Source organism: Ictidomys tridecemlineatus, chromosome 12, assembly GCF_052094955.1.
Source record: "Ictidomys tridecemlineatus isolate mIctTri1 chromosome 12, mIctTri1.hap1, whole genome shotgun sequence".
NCBI lineage: Eukaryota > Metazoa > Chordata > Mammalia > Rodentia > Sciuridae > Ictidomys > Ictidomys tridecemlineatus.
The window spans coordinates 105,963,635-105,984,306 of NC_135488.1; the positions used below are offsets into that span (position 1 = coordinate 105,963,635).

General features: G+C 50.7%; 1 protein-coding gene across 5 annotated transcripts in view; it reads left to right on the forward strand.

Annotated features, from left to right (window-relative positions):
• The first annotated feature begins 10,883 nt into the window (after positions 1–10,883).
• Positions 10,884–20,672, forward strand: part of Hs1bp3 (HCLS1 binding protein 3) — a 96,386-nt gene continuing 86,597 nt past the window's right edge. For 3 of the 5 annotated variants that reach the window (XM_078029615.1, XM_078029616.1, XM_078029617.1), the window contains exons 1-3: positions 10,885–11,036; positions 16,237–16,402; positions 19,622–19,829. In XM_078029615.1, coding sequence (XP_077885741.1) covers positions 11,005–11,036; positions 16,237–16,402; positions 19,622–19,829 — 406 coding nt within the window. In that variant the 5' untranslated portion in view covers positions 10,885–11,004. Of the gene's footprint in view, positions 11,037–16,236; positions 16,403–19,621; positions 19,830–20,672 lie in introns of all 5 variants that reach the window. The other 2 variants (XR_013429197.1, XR_013429198.1) reach the window with 1 other exon arrangement.

Here is a 20,672-nt window from a genome sequence, read left to right on the forward strand (position 1 = left end):
TCACTGCTCATCCTTTCCCTGCAGGAGCTGTTGGTTTTGTGTGAATCCCGGGATGGGAAAGAATCTTTTGGGTTGTTTAGATCAACTTTCCACGAAGTGTCTGAATCATAACAAATATCCACGCAGGCTGTTTTGCATATCAAAAGACTAGCACTGAATGTGAGGCCGTTCTTAGGCTGCACCTGCAAGAGTCACATCTCTCAGAGGCATCTTTGCTCTGGAGAGTTACACAGCATCGGAGGCGCCCTGAACAGGGGCTATGCACACACCTTTACGTCCTGAGTAAAGAGGTGCAGGACTGTCATTGCATGCTGCAACGCAAGTGGACCCTACCTCCACTAGGATCAGAAAGGTGCAGCTCTGGGAGTGGGCGTCACCCCAGGGGGTTGAATTACACCCACCTGTTTATTGTAATCCTACCCTTTTGTCCTTTTTTGGATAGAATGTTCCCTGGATTAGCTCCTCCATTAATAAAACCTGGGTTCGAGGCATGTTCCCTATCTTTCTTGTCTGCCTTGCCTCCTTTGTGGGAGCTGGGTCAGAAGGGCCATCACAGACCCCCCCCCCAAAAAAAGGTATTTCTCTGTGTGTGTGTCATTATTTTGTGCCAGCCCAGTTCACCTAGTGTGACCCTGACTGGCTAGTCATATGTCTCGACAGTTGATGCCACTTGGGAGGTTAGTCTTGGATCCTGCCGGTTAGAGCCCCATCCGCTGTGACCTTTGGGTATGGGAGCAGCCCGAGCTGCAGCCTGCTCTGCCTTGCACAGGGTGTCCTGCCTCACCCATTCACCTGGCACTTATGTATGATGACAAGAAAGGCAGAGGTCCCTCAGAGTTGACCTATTCTGCAGCTCACATTGTCTACATGAAGATGCTTAGTCCTGATGAAGAAAAGTGACCAACAGCCTGTCATCTGGCATCACAACCATCTAGGATCAGGGTCCCTGCTGTGAGCTGGGCCTTTGCTTTCTTGCTCCCCAGAGGGTTTCTGTGCAGGGTTTCCCACAGATGAGGCATGACGAGGGTCAGCCTCTGCCCTGTCCACTCTTGGGGGTGCTTGTGCCCTTGCAGCCATGCAATAACTTGGAACATAAAAATTGATGCTCTGGAAAGTCAAGAGATCTTATTTCAAACCCTGTCCAAGGCATGTCCCTCACCCTTCCTGGCTTTAGACCCCATGTGGACAGTGAGGCTAACAATCAGATGTTCACTGAGAACCTGCCAGTGAAAGGTGGAGAGAGTATGATGGGACCAGGAATGTGTCCTCTGTCTGGACCCATCATAGCCTCTGAACTTTCTGACTCAGCTGGAGAGAGGGTTGCAGGGGAGGACTCAGGGCCCGGGGATAGGTCTCCTGGGAGGGTAAGAGAGGGAAATGGTAACAATCACCCACAGAGGCATCTTCCTGCCTTCTCTGCATCTGGAGATGCTGGCCTCCCGTAGTGCTGAGATGAGAGTGTCCTCAGTCCTGAGATAAGCTGTAAACATCTCCCCCAGAAAGACCTGCGGCAACAGAGATGAGATTCCAGCAGCCTGGGCCTCAGCTCCTAGGGCCGGGCTTCCGAAAGATCCAAGAATTTCTCATGCTCAACTCATAGCTACTACTGCTCAGGTTACCCCCAGCAACAGCTCTGGCATCCACACCGGGGTCAGTGTAGCCCTGGCCCCAGGCCACTGGGCGTGGCCTTCCCTGTCCCCCAGGCCACTGGGTATGGGAAGGGGGTAAAGGGGACGGAGGGCAACACAGAAAAGAGAAGGGTAGATTCTTTCCCATGAGCCTTTCACGGGACATCTCAGAGCCTTTGGTTTAGGGACAAATGGCAGCAGGCTGGCAGACACTGCCACCTGCTGGTCACAGATCATAACAGCATCACTGTGTGGCCAAACCCTCTGCCTCTGAGGTTACTAAAACCCTGATCTTGGATTGGATTCTACCAGTGCCTCCCACTCTGGACTCTGCACTGATCAAGCCTACCTGGTGCTGCAAGGCATCCTGGGAAGTGAGGTAACCACATGTCTGTGTCAAAGTCAGGAAAAAGACTACTGCATGGGGTCATGGTGAAGTCTGGGCTTCTGCACCACCTTGCTGTGCACTAGTTTGTGATCTTGATGGAGCTAATTAACCTGTCTGTGTCTCCCATCTTCACATCTGTGAGTGAGAACAGGAATGCCTGCTTATTGAGTGTGCCAAATAATACAGGAAATTCAGTCTCTAAACATGTAATAGCTCATTTAATGGTGACTTTTATTGTTATCTGGGTAAATCCTGGTTTAATCATTAGAAGACGAGTTAATAATCTGCCCATCTGGTCTCCTCTGATGGCCACTGTCTTTATGGCATCTCCCCTCTGTGGACTTGCCCATCATGAATACCAATATTTTCAATAGTCTGGAGTTGTGTTTTCATTAGAGTCTCTTGGAGACCTTTATGGACACACATGATTTTTTTTTTAAATTTAAGAATAAAAGCAGAGTATGCTATACTTTGGAATGTCCAGTCCATTGACCTTGGTCAGGGAAAGATATCAGGGTTTCTATTCTAGATGCACAATGATTAAGGGGACAACCTATCTTCAGCCTGGGGAAATAGGGTCTGACAGGCCAAGGCCAGAAGTACAGTTGGAGGAACCAGAAGATCCAGGATGAGACCTCACAACCAACTGGGACCAAAAGGTCTCTTGGGTTCTGCAACAGAGTATGAAGAGGAGCATCACAGGGCTTACTGGATCTAGTCAAGTTGGGCGGGCGGTCTCAAGTCTTTGGGCCCACATGGCAAAGTCATCCATACAGTTTGCCTATAGAAGGTGGTCTCTGAGGCTGCCTTGCTGACTTGTGACTTCACCCCAGGACATGACAATTCTGGCAATTTCCTAGTCAGCAGACCCAACCCTAAGGGTTCTGTCCTCCCAGACTCCATTACTGTCTAGGATAAAGAGCTATAGGCCTCTAATCCAAATGTCTCTCTTGATGGCCATGGACACAAATCTGGAAATTAATAAAACCCCTGGGAAATAGAATCAAACCCCAAGAAGTTATCAGTAAACTGCACGCTAAAAGAACTAGGAGGTAGCACTTTGTTTACCTCTTAAGTTGGCAAAACTGAAAAAGAAAAGACCTATTTATTGATGAGCGGATGGGAAGATGGGCACTTCTCTATACCAGGAGCATAAATTCATAGACACGTGCAGCAGTTTGACAGCATCAATGTTTGAGAAAAGGAAATCCTTCGACCTGGAAATTTCACTTATAGAAATTTAATTCAATTTATAGATCTACTTGAGTAAGTCAAGAATTTTAAATATATAAGGATTTTCAAAAACTGGGGGGTAATAGCAAAAATGGGAAATGACCAAAATGGCATTTAATACACTAAGGACAAAATAAACTATGATACAACCTCACAGTGGATGACTGTTTCCTGCTGTAAGACTGATTTAAATTTTCATGCCTGGTGAGGAAAGATACCCTGATGCAGGATGCCCAACACAGCCCAGGCAGAATAGAAGGTGGGGAAGAGACAGATTCTCAGTCATCCGCACCAAAGGTAAGCCACTCTAAGGGGCTTGTCTGTCCTCCGGTCACTGTGTCTGTTGTGTGTCAATGTCCTCAGGAATCCCTCTCTTCCTTGTTCTTTGACTCATGTTTTACATGGTAAGACAATAAATGCTTCTTGGAGGTCTTCATTTTCAGGATAAAATTAAGACTAAACTCATTCTTCCCAACACAAATGAAACAGAAATGACAGATTCTAGAAAAGAATAGAAAATCCAGAAGCACATAAAAATGGTTGAAAGTATTTAGAATAAAATACTGGTGACAACATCATGAAGGAAAAGAACAAATTGTTCAATAAAAGTTAGTGATGAATGATGCTGTGTACTTGATTAACTATTTAGGGAAAACATTTACCCTTATGACTTTAAGCAAAACTTAATTTCTAGTGAATCAAATGACCCCAGAAAATGAAACTATGATGAGCAGATTTGAAGGAAATATGTGAATATTTATTGAGACTGGGTAAGGAATACTTTTCTAAGTATAATTTCACTATCAAAACTACCAAGGGTAATGTCCACGCTCGGAAGACTTGGACTCTTCAGAGATGTCAGTGTGATCAAAGATGAAAATGCCTGGGGAACAGAATTAAAATAAAGAGGACTAAAGGGACATGATAATGAAGTAAAAAGCAGAACTTTCAATTAAATTTTTGATTAGGGGTGAAAAGGGAGGGGATGGGGTTACAAATAAAAGACATTGTTGGGACAGCTGGGGAAAGCGCAGTATTAGTGAGCATTAGATAGTCAGGGTGTATCCATGTCACCTTTCAGAGTATGGGCATTCTTGTTGATTATGCAGGCAGATGCTCTTTTCCCAAGGAGGTACATGCTGAAGTGTTCAGAACAAAGTGTCATGTCTACAACTAACTCTTCAATGTTTCAGGGGAAAAAAAAATGCAGAAACTGGATGGGTGGGGGTAAAGCAGACAGGGCAGGACTGTGCAGGGTGTGTGTGGTATGCCACCCAGCTCCTGGCTCCAGGGAAGAGATGCTCCAGGACCAAAGTGCTGATGCCCCCATCTCCAGGGACTTAGGGCCTGCAGTTCTACTCAGTCCTCCAAAAGCAGAGGTCAGCTGTCTAACCCCAGGCAGGCCCTCCTAGAGTAGCCCATGTGGTGACTGGTGATGTGGGGGCTGAGAGGTTGACCCTTGTTCCAATTCAGACCCAGCCAGAAGGGTCACCCCAGCCCAAGAGCTCCCCCTGTGGTGGGCTGCTGCCTCTGCTGTGATTGTTCTGCCCAGTGCTGCCTTGTCCCCAACCCCCAGGGGCTGCCTAACCTACTTCCTGTGGCCACTCTCAGCAGAGACCCCACCTGTGAGATAAAAATGATGTCTCCTGGTAACTCTTTAGGCTTTCTGTGAGTTTGGAACCTTTTCAAGATAAAAACTGAAGGGAAGGAAAAGACAAATGAAATAGCATCTATCCCAAAAGGTTAGTACCTTTCATAGGTAAAGCATTCTTACAAATCAACAAGAAAAAGGCAAATGGGCGATTTTTTTTTTTAATATACAAAGGAAATCAGGAGAATCACAAAGAAAAAATACAAGACCACCCAACAGGTGGAAACATGTTCAGCCTCACTTGTGAAGATATACATGTACCTGTAAAACAACAGATCATTTTTCACTGACCACCTTTCACAGGATTCTAGAAATGAACCCGGGCTGCTGGAGCATGGGGGGAAGTATGTGGAAATCAGCCGAGCAGCTTCCACAGCCGCCGAACTACAGGGCTGAGGGCTCTGCCCACGCATGATTCCTGAGAAGTCCTGAGCCTGTGCTGATGCCTGCTGACTTTGTCACTTCCGGGGACTGTGGGGCTCTGGGCATGCTGCACCCCACACTGGACACCATTTCCTTCTTTATGTCACAGCAGGTCATTGCAGGCCTGAGGTGCCAGCCAGCACTCTGGGGGAGAGAGCACTACAAAGCACAGTAGGAATCGAGATCCTCAGTCTTCCCGCCGCTGGTGTCTGTCTTCCCGCCACACCCCTCTCCCTGAGCTCTGCAGTTAGCAGCAGTCAAACCCAAATTTAGGACTTTACTATGCAAAGAAATGAAGCTCTGTGTCCCGTGTCTCTTGTCTTTCCCTCCCCAGACCCTGTGCTACTCCACATTAACGATGTGCAAAGATTGACAAAACGGGCTTCCAAACGGCACTTGTACCCCAAGCCTTCCTCCCAGCATCTCAGAGGTCACCCTGCTCCTCTCTGCACACATGTGCAGCCTTCTCCTCGTGTACATGCTGTTTAAGGACTATGTAAATCCATCATGGTATCCGCACCCATGAAATTATGGTCTGGGAGATAATTGAACATGGAAAGACATTCACAGGTTAATAAATTTAAAAAGAAGCTATAAAATAGCATATCCACTAAGATTCATTATTCTTTAAATGAAGAGATATATCATACGTACAGGCAGAGAAAAACTGTCAGGATGGAAGTAACGACAGAATGTTAACGGCCATTGAGAGGTGATCTCTCTCTCTAACTAGTTTCTAGATTTTTGATCATGAGCATGGATTCTTCCTCTATCATTTCAAAGCCTCTGTTTATCTCCTGGGCTCCGAGTGCAGCTTGTGGAAGTGGGTGCCTGGCTCCCGTGTTCCCCTCTCCTTTCCAGTCTCCTCCTGACCCACAGGGACTCCAACCTCCTCCAGGCCAGACGAGACTCTTCTCTCTGATAAAGGTTCTTAGCTTAACCAGCCTTTAGTTAGGACCCAGAACCACCTCCTATGCCCATCTGTGTACTTCTTTGTAAAACCCAACAACGTGTGTGTTAGGTTTTTGTCACTATGACCAAAATACCTGACAAGAACAAGCGTAGAGGAGACAGAGTTTATTTGGGCTCACAATTTCAGAGTTTCGTTCCATGGTCTGCTGACTCCATGGCTCTGGAGCCGATCTGAGGCGGAACATCATGGTGGAGGGCCCTGGCAGAGGGAAGCTACTCTGTTCAAAATGGCCAGGAAGTAGAGAGGAAGGGAGGGGACACGGCTCCAGTGACCCACATCCTCTAGGCACAGCCCATCTGCCGACCCTTGCCCTCCTCTACAGCAGTCCTTTCAAATCATTAGTCCACCAATGGATAGTCCACTGATTAGGCCACAGCTCTCATGATCTAGTCATTTCACCCTGAACATTCCTGCATTAGCACAGGAGATTGGTGGGGTGGGGGGTGGGGGAGCACCTCCCGACCAAACCATAACACCCAGTTTTAGCAAGATCCCTGTTAAGAGAGTTTAGCAAGAACCTCCACTTTCCACATCTGACCAGGTTCCTGCTAAGTCATGTCTGGTCACCCAGCTGGTCTTCAGCAAGAATCCGGTCAATTTGGTTTAATCAGGATCCCCTGAACTTCCGATGTTTCTTGGTATTTTCCATCCACTGCTCCCACCCTGTTACTTGGCTATAACTCCTCCCCCATGCTGTATGAGGAGTGGAGTTCAGTTCTGTATTATGGTCCCCGTCTCTCATGCAATAGTCCAGAATAAAGACAGACTCTAACTACGACCCCACTGCATTTCCTTTGGTACCTTCTTACCTTCCTTGATGGACTGAGCATTTGCCGTTGCTAATCACGCCCTGGTCCGCCTCCTGAAACATGCTTTTCCCTTTGTTCTGTGAGCCCATTAAATTTTTGCTTAGCACAGAAGGCCCTTCCATCACAGGCTTCTGATGGCCTCTGCCACTTGCTCTCCCAGTGACCCCCTGTAGGCCTCCTCCCCAGCTCCCCAAAATGTTCTGTCTCTCTCAAGACACCTGGTTTTGCACCACTGCCTAGAACACACTTTATCTCTTCTCTTCCTCCTCCTCAATCATCCCTACCCTACCCCACAGGAAGTAGTTTTTATGCCAGGTGTTATAAAAGTACTTCACAACTGTATTAACAAGGAATCTACTACAGGAAATCCCGCTTAGAGTGTTTAGATACTCATGTAAGAAGTCTAGAGAAAGAGTTCAGGTCTGATATGCTAGTTCATATGCCATCAGGTCCTAGGCTCTTCTATCCTCAATGTGTAAACTCCAAACTCATGTTTGTGCCTCATGCTCCCAAGATGGCTGCTTTGTATCCAGCATTAATCCTCTCTCCAGGGAGAAGAGAGGGAAGGGTCAAAGAGTTTTCTCCTAGCAAGATAAACCTTCCACAGGGACTTCTACGTACATACCAGAGATGTATCAGATGGCCTTTTCTAATCACAAAGGGAACATGAGTGTTTTACCTTTCCAGCATCTACGGCTATAAAAGCAAGAGGAAGGAGGCCAACTATAGGTAGCTTTTGCATAGCTGATCGACACTGCCTGCCACGTACTTCACCTCATTTCAATCCCATTGGATCTCACTTAATTTGCAGCAATGATATGAATTAAAAGTTTCTGTTGTACCCGTATCTTTAAGGAGAAAACCAAGGTTCAAAGAGAGAACACCCACTTTTCATGACTGGCATTTAACACTACCTCCTGCTGGAAGAATTCCACGTGGACTCCAAACCTAGGTTACTATGTGCCCTCCATCTCCATAGGGCACCCACAGTCCCCTGGGTCTGCTTCTCTGTTGAAATCTCCAACTGTCCCTGAGTCATCTAAGAGCGCCCCTAGACAAGCCTCTAACTCTTTCTGCAGCCCCCAGGCCTGGCATGAGTAACGGCTGAGTGACAGGCAAGGTGGTGGCACGGGTCCGTGTGGAGGTGCTTAGATCCCTAGAACCTCTCAAGCATCACATTAGGGAACAGAAATAAATCAGCAGATTCCAAGAAGACCCTCCACACGAGAAACAAGGACAATGTCAGTGCCTGGCATGGCCAGAGTTCAGATCACCACTACTGTGGCTATCTCGACTGACCACACTGACTCTGAGGCCAGTGACTTCCCCTGGTGGAGACAAGCGGGGAGCATTCCTCCCAGGGCAGTGGGAAAGAGAGGAAGAGGAAATCTTTTGCAATGTGGTTTGTGTTATCACAACTGCAGCCATGGAAGGGCCTCCTCGAGTCAAGCAGGAAGCAGAAAATATCAGATTTAGAGCCCACATTCCATGCATTGTAGACAATTATGGACTGGAGCCACTCAGGGACAGGCAGGACCCACGGAGGCAGAAAATGGAATTGCTATCAGGGATGGGGTCACTTTCATGGGAAGACTTGTATTCTTGGCAGGCACCAGTGTGCGTAGGCCCCCGCCCTGCACACTTGGCAAACCCAGACCGGACCAGGGGTGAGTCCCCTCCTTTATTCACAAGGCATTGACGATGGACATGCTACCAGCTGCACATCCATGGGGAGTCTCCTCCTTTGCAGCCTCTATCTCTGCTTTCCTAGACCCTTCTGAACTTTCTCTTTATGGATTCTCACTAAGTGGGCTCATCCCAACCCCAGACTCCTTTCTACCCAGGACCCCCACATCAGAACCTCCAGCCCTGCTCTGCCTCCTGAGGCCTATACCCAAAAACTCAATCACTTCCACATTGCCAGACCCTCAAACACCACTTGTCCAAAACAGACTCATCATCTACCATAATTATGTTCCTTGGGCAAGTACCCTGCCCAGAGAATGACTCCACTGTCCAGCCATTCCCAGGAAGCAAACCATAGTGCATCTCTACCCCTCTGGCTCCTATCCATTTAATTTTCCGGTCTTGACCAACTCCATCTTCTAGGTTTCTCCAGAACCTGTCCCCTCTTCTCCTCCCGAGCAGCCCTCACCCTAGCTCATGCCATCACTATCTTCAGTCTGGATTGTTCTACAGCTCTTCTTATCTTCTCACCTTGAGCGTAACATGCTCCAAGTCACCGCCCTTAGCTTAGCTGGCCAGACTACTCCTATGTCTGCAACCCTCAGATGGCTTTGTGTTGGGATCCATGCAGAGCCTCAAACCTGGTGCACCAGGCTCTCCAGGCCCCAGCCTCTTCTTGCTGCCTCTGCTCATTGCCTAACACATTCTTTCTTATCTCTAGGGCTTTGTAGATAACCCTACACACGCCCTGCCATTTTTACTTCTTCTTGGATTTTGCTCCTTTAGAAAGCCTTTTCTGATCCTTTTCCTTCCCAAGGAAAGAAGGCAAAGAAGCCCTGTGAAGCCAGAAAATGTGTCTTACTCACTGCAGATTCTCAGTCCCCAGCACATCATGTGTCTTGGGTAAACATGCAGTGGTGATTGCTGCACTGTGGGCACCACACCCAGATTCCCAGAATGCTAAGTCCAGGCTGTTTTCTACCAAGCACTAAGCTCCCTTCCTCTAGAAAAGGGTGTGTCATTTTAACTAAGACACGGAGACAATTCGCTGCCACAAACCTACCTTACAGGCAGGCCAATGAGCAGACAGCAGGCTGTGGCTCCCCAGCCTCTAGCCTCTCCCCTGCAGCCTCATGGGTCCCCCTCAGAACTCTCATTTACTTGGCCATCCTTCTCTCCCTTGTCTGTTAACAAATCTGAAAAAAAAAAAAACAGTAAGCATATGAAACCTATTCAAAAGACACACCGGGAAAAGTCATTTTTTTCAAAATTTTTTACTGTGGGATTTCTTCACTAAAGTACAGGTAACAATGATGTTGAGGATGATGGTAGTGGTTTGTCAGCCAGGTCAAGGACACCCGATGTTGCATTCTGGGATGGCTAAACCCCAGCTTCTGTGGCTTTTGTACCTACAACAGGATAAGGGCCACGGTTTGCACCCGTCCCCTGACCCTGCTTCCAGAATTAGCCATTCTCTTCCTGGGCCACTTTGGCAGGTAACAGGACTTCTGCTTCTCAGGAGAGGTGAATCTACCCCGAGCATGTCTGTTCCCTTCTGCAGGCCACCTAAGCCACCTTCTGAGGAAAACTGTTCCTGGGACCCCATTGCCCTGGCCCCCAGCTGGGGACCTAAAGGCAGCCATGAGAGGCAGGCCAGGGGTTCCCCAGGCTCTGCTAACCCCCAGACAGTGGCTCTCTGAAGCTCCTCAGTGCGACAGAGTGCCTGCGGGTACCGAGTGTGAGCCGGCGGTAGGAGGAAGAGCGCCTCCAGGACAGGGCGGGAAAGGGAAGAGGCAGCAGGCCTGTGACACACCGTGGTGTTGGCTCTGCAGTCCCCAGTCTCCCCAGCGGGACGACCCAGCCCAGGAGATTTCTGTTGACTGGTTCAATGAATACCTAACACCAGGAGGGAAAGAGAGGGGCCAGCAGTAGAAACAGCAGTCCTGTCTCTTCAGGGGCTAAGCATTAGCGCCACACAATGCACCGATCAAATGTCACCACGCCAGGCCCTGGGATAAGTGTTTTCTAGGTGGTTGCAGGACCCGGGAGTCAAGAGTCGCAGCGGGCCCCGGAGGCTCCACCGAACTCGGCCACGGCCGCCAGGGGGCAGCGGAGAGGCGGCGCGGCGCCGGGAGCGCGGAGCGGGGACGCAGCGACGTCGGCGCCGCCGGATCGCGTGATCGCGCGCCCGCCCGCCCGCAGCCGCCGCAGTCATGCAGTCCCCGGCGGTGCTCGTCACCTCCAGGTGAGCCAGACTCCGTCCCGCGCCTCCCGCAGAGCCCAGCCGGGTGCGCGGGGCGGAGGGGCAGGCGCAGGCCGCCACCGCGGCGCCCCGGGCGGTTCCTGCAGGCCCAGCCGCCCCGCGTGAGAGGTGGCGTGCCATCGAGTGTCTCCTTTTTGCAGATGAGGAAACTGAGGCACCCAGAGGAAGGCCGGCGCCCGGCCGGTCCGTGCAGGCTCCCCAGAGGAGCCACTGCTCCCCTTTTCTTCCCACTTGGGTTCTTTTCTTTGGGGCCTGAAGATCGAGTTCCCCACCTTTCCGGCGCTCACTGCGGACCAGGATGGGCTTGGACACTGGGCCCTACTGGACAGACCCGCACCAGGTGGCAGGTGCTGGGACAGCTGTGCGTGCCGGTTGCCATGGAACGCTCTAACCCGGTGGAAGAGACTAGGGGCAGCTGCCAAGGAGGGAGCTCAGGGTGAAGTTGCAACAGAGGCCTCTGATGAGTCCACCCTGGGTCAGACCTAGAGGACCCGCCAGGATAGATCCTGGAAAGACTGGGAGGAACGTGGTTTTACTCTTTCCCCCTTTTAAAGGGCCGCAGTGATGCACTTGGGGTATTTTCATATATGCCACACCTGTGCTGTAACACAAAATCTTGGGCTAAGAGAGCAGTTTGTCATGTACATGAATGTGTGGCCCAATCCAAACGTTAACATTCCAGCTGTAACCCAAGCTACCCGTGACTTCAAGTCTAAAAAGAATAAAATTCTTTCTGTGAGCCTTGGGATTGGAGCCTGTTGGTCTCTGCTTGGTAGTGAGGCTGCAGGTTGCATCTAGGTTGGCAGAAGAGGTTGTCCTATTGCCTAGAAAGCCTCCTCTTTCTGAGTCTCAGTTTCCTTTTCTGCAAATTGGAAAAACAGGTAAGAGCACATCAGCAGATTCCTTGAGTTGCACTGTGTAGACTTATAGAGTGTGACTTTGGGGCTGGGTACTTGGGAAGGGAGCTTTCCTCACTGCCTACCCTCCACTCCCCACACACATGGTGTGTTAACAGGCATGAGGTGCTGCTGATGGAGAATCCTGCTCATTCCCTCCTTCCAGCAGGTACCGGCAGGCCCAAAGAACTTGCCTGCAGAATATGTCCAAATGCCTTAGTCCAGCAATGAAGGTGGCCTTTCCCTTGGGGGCAGCTCATGTTCCCTGCCCAGCTTCCCCCCCCCCCCCACCAATCTCTACGTGCATCCTTGCATTAATTCAGCCAGTAGGTGCTGGGGGCCTGTCCTGTGTCAGGGACCTGTCCAGATTCTAGGATACAGTGGTGAACAGAACAAGGTCCTGCCCATGGTTCTTTAGTGGGGCCAGGTGAACCACAGGCAGATACAGAATATGGCAGCGATGAGATGTGCCTGGGAAGGGAAATAAAATGATGGGGTAGACAGCGATAGGAATGAATGCTGTTTTATTTGGTGTGGTCAAATGCCATCTTTCTGATAGACACAGCTGGGTAGGTCTCAGCTAGGCTCTCGGAGTGAAAGAGCTATGGGAAAGAAATCTTGACAAAGTGGGTACTCAGGCAGAGAGGACGGAGGCGCCAGTCTTGTGAGGCCAGTGTGGCTGGAGTGCAGGGAGCAGGGGAAAATGTCAGGTGATGTGATGAAGAGGTGGGTGGAAAGGCCAGGGACTTCACTCTGAGCTTGATAGGATGCCAGTGTGAGCTGACCTGGTTCACAGGGATCCCATGGCTGCTGTGCTGATGTGGTCTGCATCTGAGCAGAGCCTTCAGTGGGCAGCTGCAGAACAGCATTAGCATCCGCTGCAGTTTCCCCAAGAATGCATGGAGAGCAGGTGCTGGGTTGGTCCAGCATGTTGGGGTGGAGACGTGTAGACTCTGGATGCGTTGAGGAGATTGTTTCAGGTTTGCTGATGATTCAGTGTGTGGTGTGAGGACAAGAATGAGGAGGCAAGACCAGCTGCAAACCTTTTGTCCTCAGATGCCGAGAGAATGAGGTTGCTGTTTACTGGATGGGAAGACCTCAGGGGCAGGTTTAGGGGTAGAGGGAATCAGCACTTGCCTGGCAGGTTAATTTTGAGGAGCTTGTTGACAGTCAAGTGAAGATGTCAGGAAGGTGGTTGGAAGGAGGATGGCCTTGAAAGGAGAGTTTGGATTGTAGAAAGGAATTGGGTGTCATTGCTCTGAATGGTATTTAAAACCTTGAACCTAGTCACGTCGCCTTGGGAGGGTACCTTGGGAAGAAGGAGGTCTAAGGAGGGCACTGTGGAACCATCCAGTTGAAGTGAGAACTCACCTTCAAATATAACAGCACTCAGGTCACAAGTGATGTGGGCAAGGGCAGTTCAGGTGGACATCATGAGGACAACATTTCTGTTGGAATTGGTTCAAGGTAAACAGGAGAGGGAATATAAGTCACTCTCTTGAGTTTGGCTGGAAAGGGGAGAGAGAGCTGGAGAGAGAATAAAGCAGGGTCAAAGGACAACTTTTGTTATAGGGGAAGCAAGAGTATGGCTGCCTGCCAAGCAGATGATCCCATAAGGAGAGAGCATTGTGGTGCAGAAAAGAGGGTCAAGTGCAGAAGCCGCATTCCTGAGTAGGTGTGTGCCAGGTCCACAGCCATGGAGAGGCCTGTCTTAGGAGGAGCTGCCAGGTTGGCCATTGCCCCAAGAGGGAGCAGGCCCAGTGGTGGGTCTTCTGATTGCTTCATTTCCTCAGTGTAGTAGGAAACAGCGTCATCAGGGGATAGTGGGTGTTGGGGGTTTGTTCAGAAGGAGGATTTAGGCGTAATGTCTTGCTGTTCAAGGGCTGGTTCCTGGAGCAGCAGCACAGAGCAGCATTAGCATCAGCTGGAGTTCACCCCAGGGGCTTGGACTCAGAATTGGCATGTTAAGATCATCACCAGGGGCCTTACAGGCATATTCCAATTTGAGCAGCTTGGTCTAGGATGCAGGGGGGCACATTATGTCTGTGGGCCATGTCCTGCCCACCACTTGCTTTTGTGACTTAGGGTTCTATGAGAACACATTCTCTTTGTGAAGGTGTGGTCTATAGCTACTTTCATACTCCAAAGGCAGAGTTGAACAACTACAGCTGAGATTCAAGGGGCCTAAAAAGCCTGAAATATTTCCTGCCTGGTCTATATAAAGAAAGTTTTCCTTGGGGCATAGGAATGGAGAGTGAGTGAATTAGGCCCAGGTGCATCAGGCTCTCAACAAGGGAAGATCTCCGGCCCATCCCAGGCTCCTGATTAAGCAACCTGCACATGCCTATCTCTCGAGTTCTCAGGTGATGCCGATGCTGGTCCAGGAGCCACACTTTGAGAACTTACATATAAGGTGAGGTAGGATTACCAGAGCCACTGCTGCAGCTTGAAGTTAGTGGCCATGAGTTTCAAGCAGGACTAGGCAGTATGTTTGTGCCAATCACGTTGAGCTTCCAGGACACAGGGGCAAAGGAGTCAGACAACTAGAAAACTGGAAACATGGTCTCTTTCTAGGCCAGGTCAGCCCTAGGTGAGAAGGCAGGGGAGCCTAGGCCTGGGGCGAAGGGATTCCAGCAGTGGAGTGGGAAGCTCAGCCAGTGAGGGCCAGGCATCCTGATGCTCTCAGACCTGGGACACTTCCAGGGAGCCCAGCCCACGGGAGATTCTGGCATTTTGGGGACTAGAGGACAGGGAGGGGAGATGAGATTTGTCCTGAGGTCCCCTCCAGTCTTCTTTCTAGCCGTGAGACCCTCCCCTTTGTCCCTCCCATCCACCTGTGCTTCCTTTTCATCATGATCCTAAGGAAACGGTGCCTCATTTCTTCATTATGCCCCAAGAGGCCACAGAGGCTCTAGTACGACTTGCAGGATTGAACCCTGGCCCTGTCTGGACCCACCGAGAGCGCACACGCCCCTCCCTTGGTTCCCATTTCCCTGTCTTAAAGGTGTATTTGAGCAGTCACACTACTGTGGGGCCATGGGAGGTGGAAGTGACTTAGCACAGTTCACCTGCTGGGGGTCTTGCTTCTGTTATCCCACTCACCTTAGCCTCCAATCTCCTTTCCCTCCTGTCCTGTGACAGTAGCAGAGAGATGCCATGAGCACACATAGTCTGCTCAGCGTCAGGCAGAGGACACTGTGATTTGACCACTGGCAAAAGAAGGAGAGGGCTGATTGGTGGCCAGTTTTTCTCAGAGCATCCCTCTGCCTTCACTGCACTTTGACACCTCCCCGGAGTCAGGTCAGCTGAGCCTTCAGGAGGGACTTGTGCTTATCCGTGTGCACAGCACACGAGTGTGTTCTTCATGTGTGCCCATCGGTATGGTCACTGGGTATGCACACACCACGAGCAGCATATCACAGTTGGTCTCCCAGTTGTTGATGGCTACCTCGTGTTGGTGACAAGGCCAACATGTTTACCCTGTGGGGACGCAAGGAATCCATTTGGAACGAGTCCCAGGGGATGGATATTTGATGGACTGGGGAGTAATTCCAGAAGTGAAGGGCAAGACCAAGCAGTTTAAGCTCCAGAAACCAGTCCAGGCCTGGAGCCGCAGCCTGCATTCTGAAGGGCCTGCCTGGTGCACAGCAAGAGTGTACCTGCCAGAGGTGTTTGTGTGGGGTGCGTTTGTCTACACAGGTCTGTGACACAGGTCTGCAGGATGAGGAATGTCCTCATGTCTATTATCCCTTTGAGAGAACCCCTCGTGGCTTCTTTGCTCCCAAACTGACCCTGGTGTCCCAATACCATTGAAAACTCTCCACGAGCTGTAGTTTAGCTAGTACCTTCTCAGCCTCCAGTGGGAGATCCTGGCTGTCCAGCTGTGGAGGTTGGCCTGGTCAGTGCCTTACTGGCCATCTTTAGCATCACTCTCATTCCCCAGCTGGGTAGGCACGGTAGCCACCCCCCTGCCTTCTCACTGATGGAAGAGGTGTGAGTCTGTCCAGGTTCACAGACCTAGGCTCCTTCCCACAGAGCTCCAGGATGCCATCTGTTCAAGTTCAGTTCTATACCAGAGGCAGGACCAGGCCTGGTCCTGGGAAGCAGACTGTGTGAGAAGTTGGTATGTGGCATGGCAGGTGGCCTGGAGCAGTGACAGCAGAAGGTGGCCAGCGGAGCAGCCGGGCCCCCAGGCCCCCTGGCCATTGCCAGGTCTGCCTGCATTTCACTGGTGAAGAAGCGGCTTACTTAAACTGAACTTGGCTTGCCTTCTTTTCCTTTGGTAGGCAAGTTCAGAATGTCCACACGGGCCTTGACCTGACCGTGCCCCAGCACCAGGAGGTACGGGGTAAGATGATGTCCGGCCATGTGGAGTACCAGATCTTGGTGGTGACTCGGCTGGCTGCATTCAAATCAGCCAAGCACAGGCCTGAGGATGTTGTCCAGTTCTTGGTAAGCAGGGGACCATAGCCAGAATGTTCCAAGGGTACCTAGAATCAAGATGGGCAGAAACACCAGGGTGCAAGTAGAATCGGGGTGTGGGCACTTCTCCATCCAATTCTTGCTCAGGAGCTGGAGTGCCAGGCTATGTCACAGGTGGGCACAAGGGTGAATCAGAAGTGCACAGTCTAGGGAGACAAACTTGCACGTGTGTGGGCATCACTGTGAGGACAGAGTGGTGGGAGACATGGGGGGCTGTGAGAGTGGGGAGTGGGATGGGGAGGGTTTCAGTCCTGCTTTGCTGCACAGACCCAGGCTCCTTCCCTGGATGGTACAGGAAGTGCAAGCTTGGGCCATCGTTGGACCTAAGATGCAGGTTTTAGATTCATCCACTTGGAGGTGAGGTTAAAAGTCTGGGAATGGATGAAGTTGCATGGAGAACAGGAGAAGTGGAAGGTGCAGAGAAAGGCTAAGGAAGAGATCCTGGGGACCGCCACAGGTCAGGGAGAGTCAAGGAGAGGGAAAAGTCTGCAGTCAAAACTGAAAGACTCAAAACTGAAAGACTCTGGTGGGGTCATCAGAGCTAAGGGAAGAAAGTTTCAAGAAGGGGTGAATTCACATGTTCATTTATTTATTCTTTACCCTTTGGTCTCTTATATAAAGGGTCTGGACCTGGCAACCAGGAAAGATAGGCTACAGGATTTTAGGACAGGGTAAAATGAGCTAGAGTCCTGCAGTCCAGAGAGAAGTAACCTGCTGCAGACTTGCTCACAAGTTGGTTCTGAATCTCCTGGCAGCCAAGGAAAAAAGGGAAACAATGAATTTTATAGCTTTGAAGACCTATTTATAAAGACCAAATTCTAAGAGAAATATATGGCACTATCTTTCTTCAAGGGACATTCAGTAACATCATGAGAAGAGCCTAAAATAGCAGTGCTGTTTTTCGTGTGACTGCTGCTTAGACCCACTCTTGGTGAGAACCCAGGTAGAATGTGAACTGCTGGTTATGTCTGCATTGTTCCAAGAGTGACTCTGCTCTGCAGGGCTGTTTTCAGCTCCTGGTAATCATGCTTTATTCAGGATGGGGTTCAACACACCCATATCTTCAGGGACAAAAGCAGAAAGAGAGAACATTTTGAGATTGTGTTGCCGGACAGGAGGGAGCAGCTGCACTGTGGGAACCCTTGAGAGGCACCAGGTCATTGTGCTCTGTCCTGTGCTGCGGGCCCACCTCACATGCAGGGCATATGTGAGGATGTCTGTAACAATTCCACATGCCACACCAGTGCTACCTTGTCCTCACCAGTGATGCTCATACCCTGTGTGGTCCCAGAGCACACTGGCAGGTACTTCTCAGACATTTTGAAGTACCTGCAGAAGCAAAGCAGAACTCCTTTCCTCCCTGTGGGATGATCTGGGGTGGGGTGTAGCCCAAAATTGCATGCCCCAAACCTGAAATCTCTCTGGAGCTACATGATTTAGATAAAAGAATTAATGAGCATTCAGCATCTTCTCCCTAAAAAGACACATTTTTAAAAAAAATATAGATATGTTTAATTGCTAACCATGAAGTAAAACCAGCCTTCAGGACTGGTAGGATGTTCAAGGCTTGGCTAACCCCTGTGTGTAAGCATGGTGCAGGCATGTGCACAGGTTCAGGGGCCGTGGGCTCTGTTACCGTCTGCCCGGTGATGGCCTGTGCACCGGGTGTATCATGTACATGAGTTCTTGCCTCAGCTCCCTCTGCTCTCAGTTCCTCTCCCTTGTTCTCCTTTTGTGGTTGGGGCAGGTCACTGATGGCTATGGGCCTTTCATGGTCTGGGAGCTCATCCTTAGAACTCCCATCCTCTCATGCTCTCTAGATTGGTGTGTCCGTGGGCCCAGCCCACATGGAGGACTCAGGCCAGCAGGGGGCGCTCGGCCACCACTGCTGCCTTCTCTGCCTTCTTGTCTGGAGTCACCAGTTCCTCCAGCAATGTGGGTCAGGGCCAGTGTTACCAGTCACTCTTTGAGAGGATATTCTCAGGAAAGCTCTAGAACCAGATTTTAGTACTAACAGCTGCTGACACCTATCCCAGGTGACTCCCCACTTGGGAGGTTCTGAAACCCCCAGCCATCTCTGGTATTTAGAATCTTAAAACTGGAGTGCTGAGTGACCCAGACATATCCAGTGCAGGGGACCACCAGACCTCCTGAGCCCAAGTGAATGGGATTGTCCCTGTCCCTTGCTTGCCAGCGTGTTCCAGAGAGTGCTAAGGGGACAGGCCAAGACTAGGGGTGCACGTGTTAGTCACCCGTGCCTTTGCCCTCCACACTGCTACAGGCTCATCAGGGAGACAGCCCCAGCCTCTGGGAAGCACTGAGGAATCCAGCAATGTGGGGGCTGTTGGTAGAGGCTGTGGCATAGGACAGGTGACTTTTCTCGTAGCCCACACTTGACTGTACAGACTACAACAATGGCACCACACCCTCTATGCTGCAACCATTCACCCGTATGAGACCTGAGCCAGCTGGAATATTCCATGTGGAGCAAACACACAGCAAGAGCTTGATAATTGAATGAGTAGATGATTAAGCTGCCTGGGAGTAATAGGGAGAGGCTGAGGAGGAAGAAGAGGTGGTCAACCTGGAGCCCTGCAGGACGCTGAGCACCACCCTCAGGGACTCAGATGGCACTTGGGACCACCTTCAGCAAGAGCTTCACTCAGGTCCTGGCAAGCTGAGAGGTCCTGGTGGCGGTGCCAAGAACCTGTTTCAGCAGTGCCTGGCTCCACTGTGGCTTAGGATTGGCCCTGCTGGAAGGGAAGGCTGCTGCTGACGTACAAGAGACAGCCAACAAGAGATCTGTGCTGAGAAAAGGTGACTCATGGCGTTTCTGGAAGATTACCAGACAGTCTTCCAGCTGCTGAGATCACCAGCTAATGCAACAGAAAGCCCAGGATGAGGCAGAGGCAGTGGTCTCTTGCAGGCCAGGGAAGGGTCCCTGTATCAATTGTCTTTACCTAGACCTGCAGCAGTACCTGGAATCCCACCATGGCTGCAGCTTTCCTTTGGGCCTCTAGGATTTTTTTAAGGGACCAGAGCCTGAGGTGGGGAAGCTGTGGGAGAGCCACAGGCAGGCCTGCCCCAGGCGTACTCAAGCGCACTCCCTTTGGGACTCTGGTTTGGGGGCAAGAAGACCTCTCCCCTCCTGCTCTTCACTCATGAAACTTCATGCTCCTCTCATTCCAGGTCTCCAAAAAGTACAGCGAAATTGAGGAGTTTTACCAGAAACTGAGCAGTCGTTATCCAGAGGCTAACCTGCCACCACTGCCCAGAAAGGTGCTATTTGTTGGGGAATCTGACATCCGGGAAAGGACAGCCATGTTCAATGACATTCTGCGCTGCGTCTCGAAGGATGCCCAGCTGGCAGGCAGCCCAGAGCTGCTAGAGTTCTTAGGTACCTGAGGCTCTGTCCAACATTCCTGAAGTCCCCCTGGCCCAGAACCTGGCCTTGCTGCCTGGGCGGAGCAGGAACCAGTCCCCAGCTGCCCTCCCCAGCCTGGAAGCTCTGACCAGGCTGTTGAGGCGGGTAGACCTCACTGACATCTTGAGCTGAATGGTGAACAAGAGAGCCAGCTCTTGAGGGACTGACCGCCAGGGTGCCAGATGGGCTCACACTGTGTGTTCTCCCTAGTGCGCCCCCTAAGGCTTTCTGGCCAGCTCCTCCCTGAACACCCCTATACATACAGCCTCCACCTCTTGCCAGCCAGGCCTAGGGACTGTGACATAGAGGGTAAACTGTGCTTCCACAGCTAGGCTGGTGAGCAGGACCCTTGGGACACTACCTCTCTGCCTCTGCCCCCACAGAGAGGCTTGTGACCCAGCACCCTTGTCTTCAGCAAGGAGACCTGGAGCACTGTCAGTCTGTGCCCCAGCCCTTCGCTCTCCTTTTAGTTTTCTCATCTGTAAGGTGGGGAGGTGACCGGCTGACAAGTGGTCATGTGTTGAGTGGGCTAACACATACAGCACTTAGAACAGAGCCTACCAACCACACAGGAAGTGGTGGCTAAGATGACACCCCACCCCAGCACACCCTGTCAGCTCCCACCCCATGGCCTGAAGGCAGGAATTGTTCCCTGAGCCCTGAGGACAGGGCAGGCCCACTGGGAGGGCTGGCCTCTTACCTGACTATCCCTCTTCAGGTCACTGGCTTAACCACTGTGCGTCTCCTAATTCCATAGGACACAAGGGAATTTTTCAAAAAAAGGTCGACAGTAAATAAACCAATTTTAAAAAAATA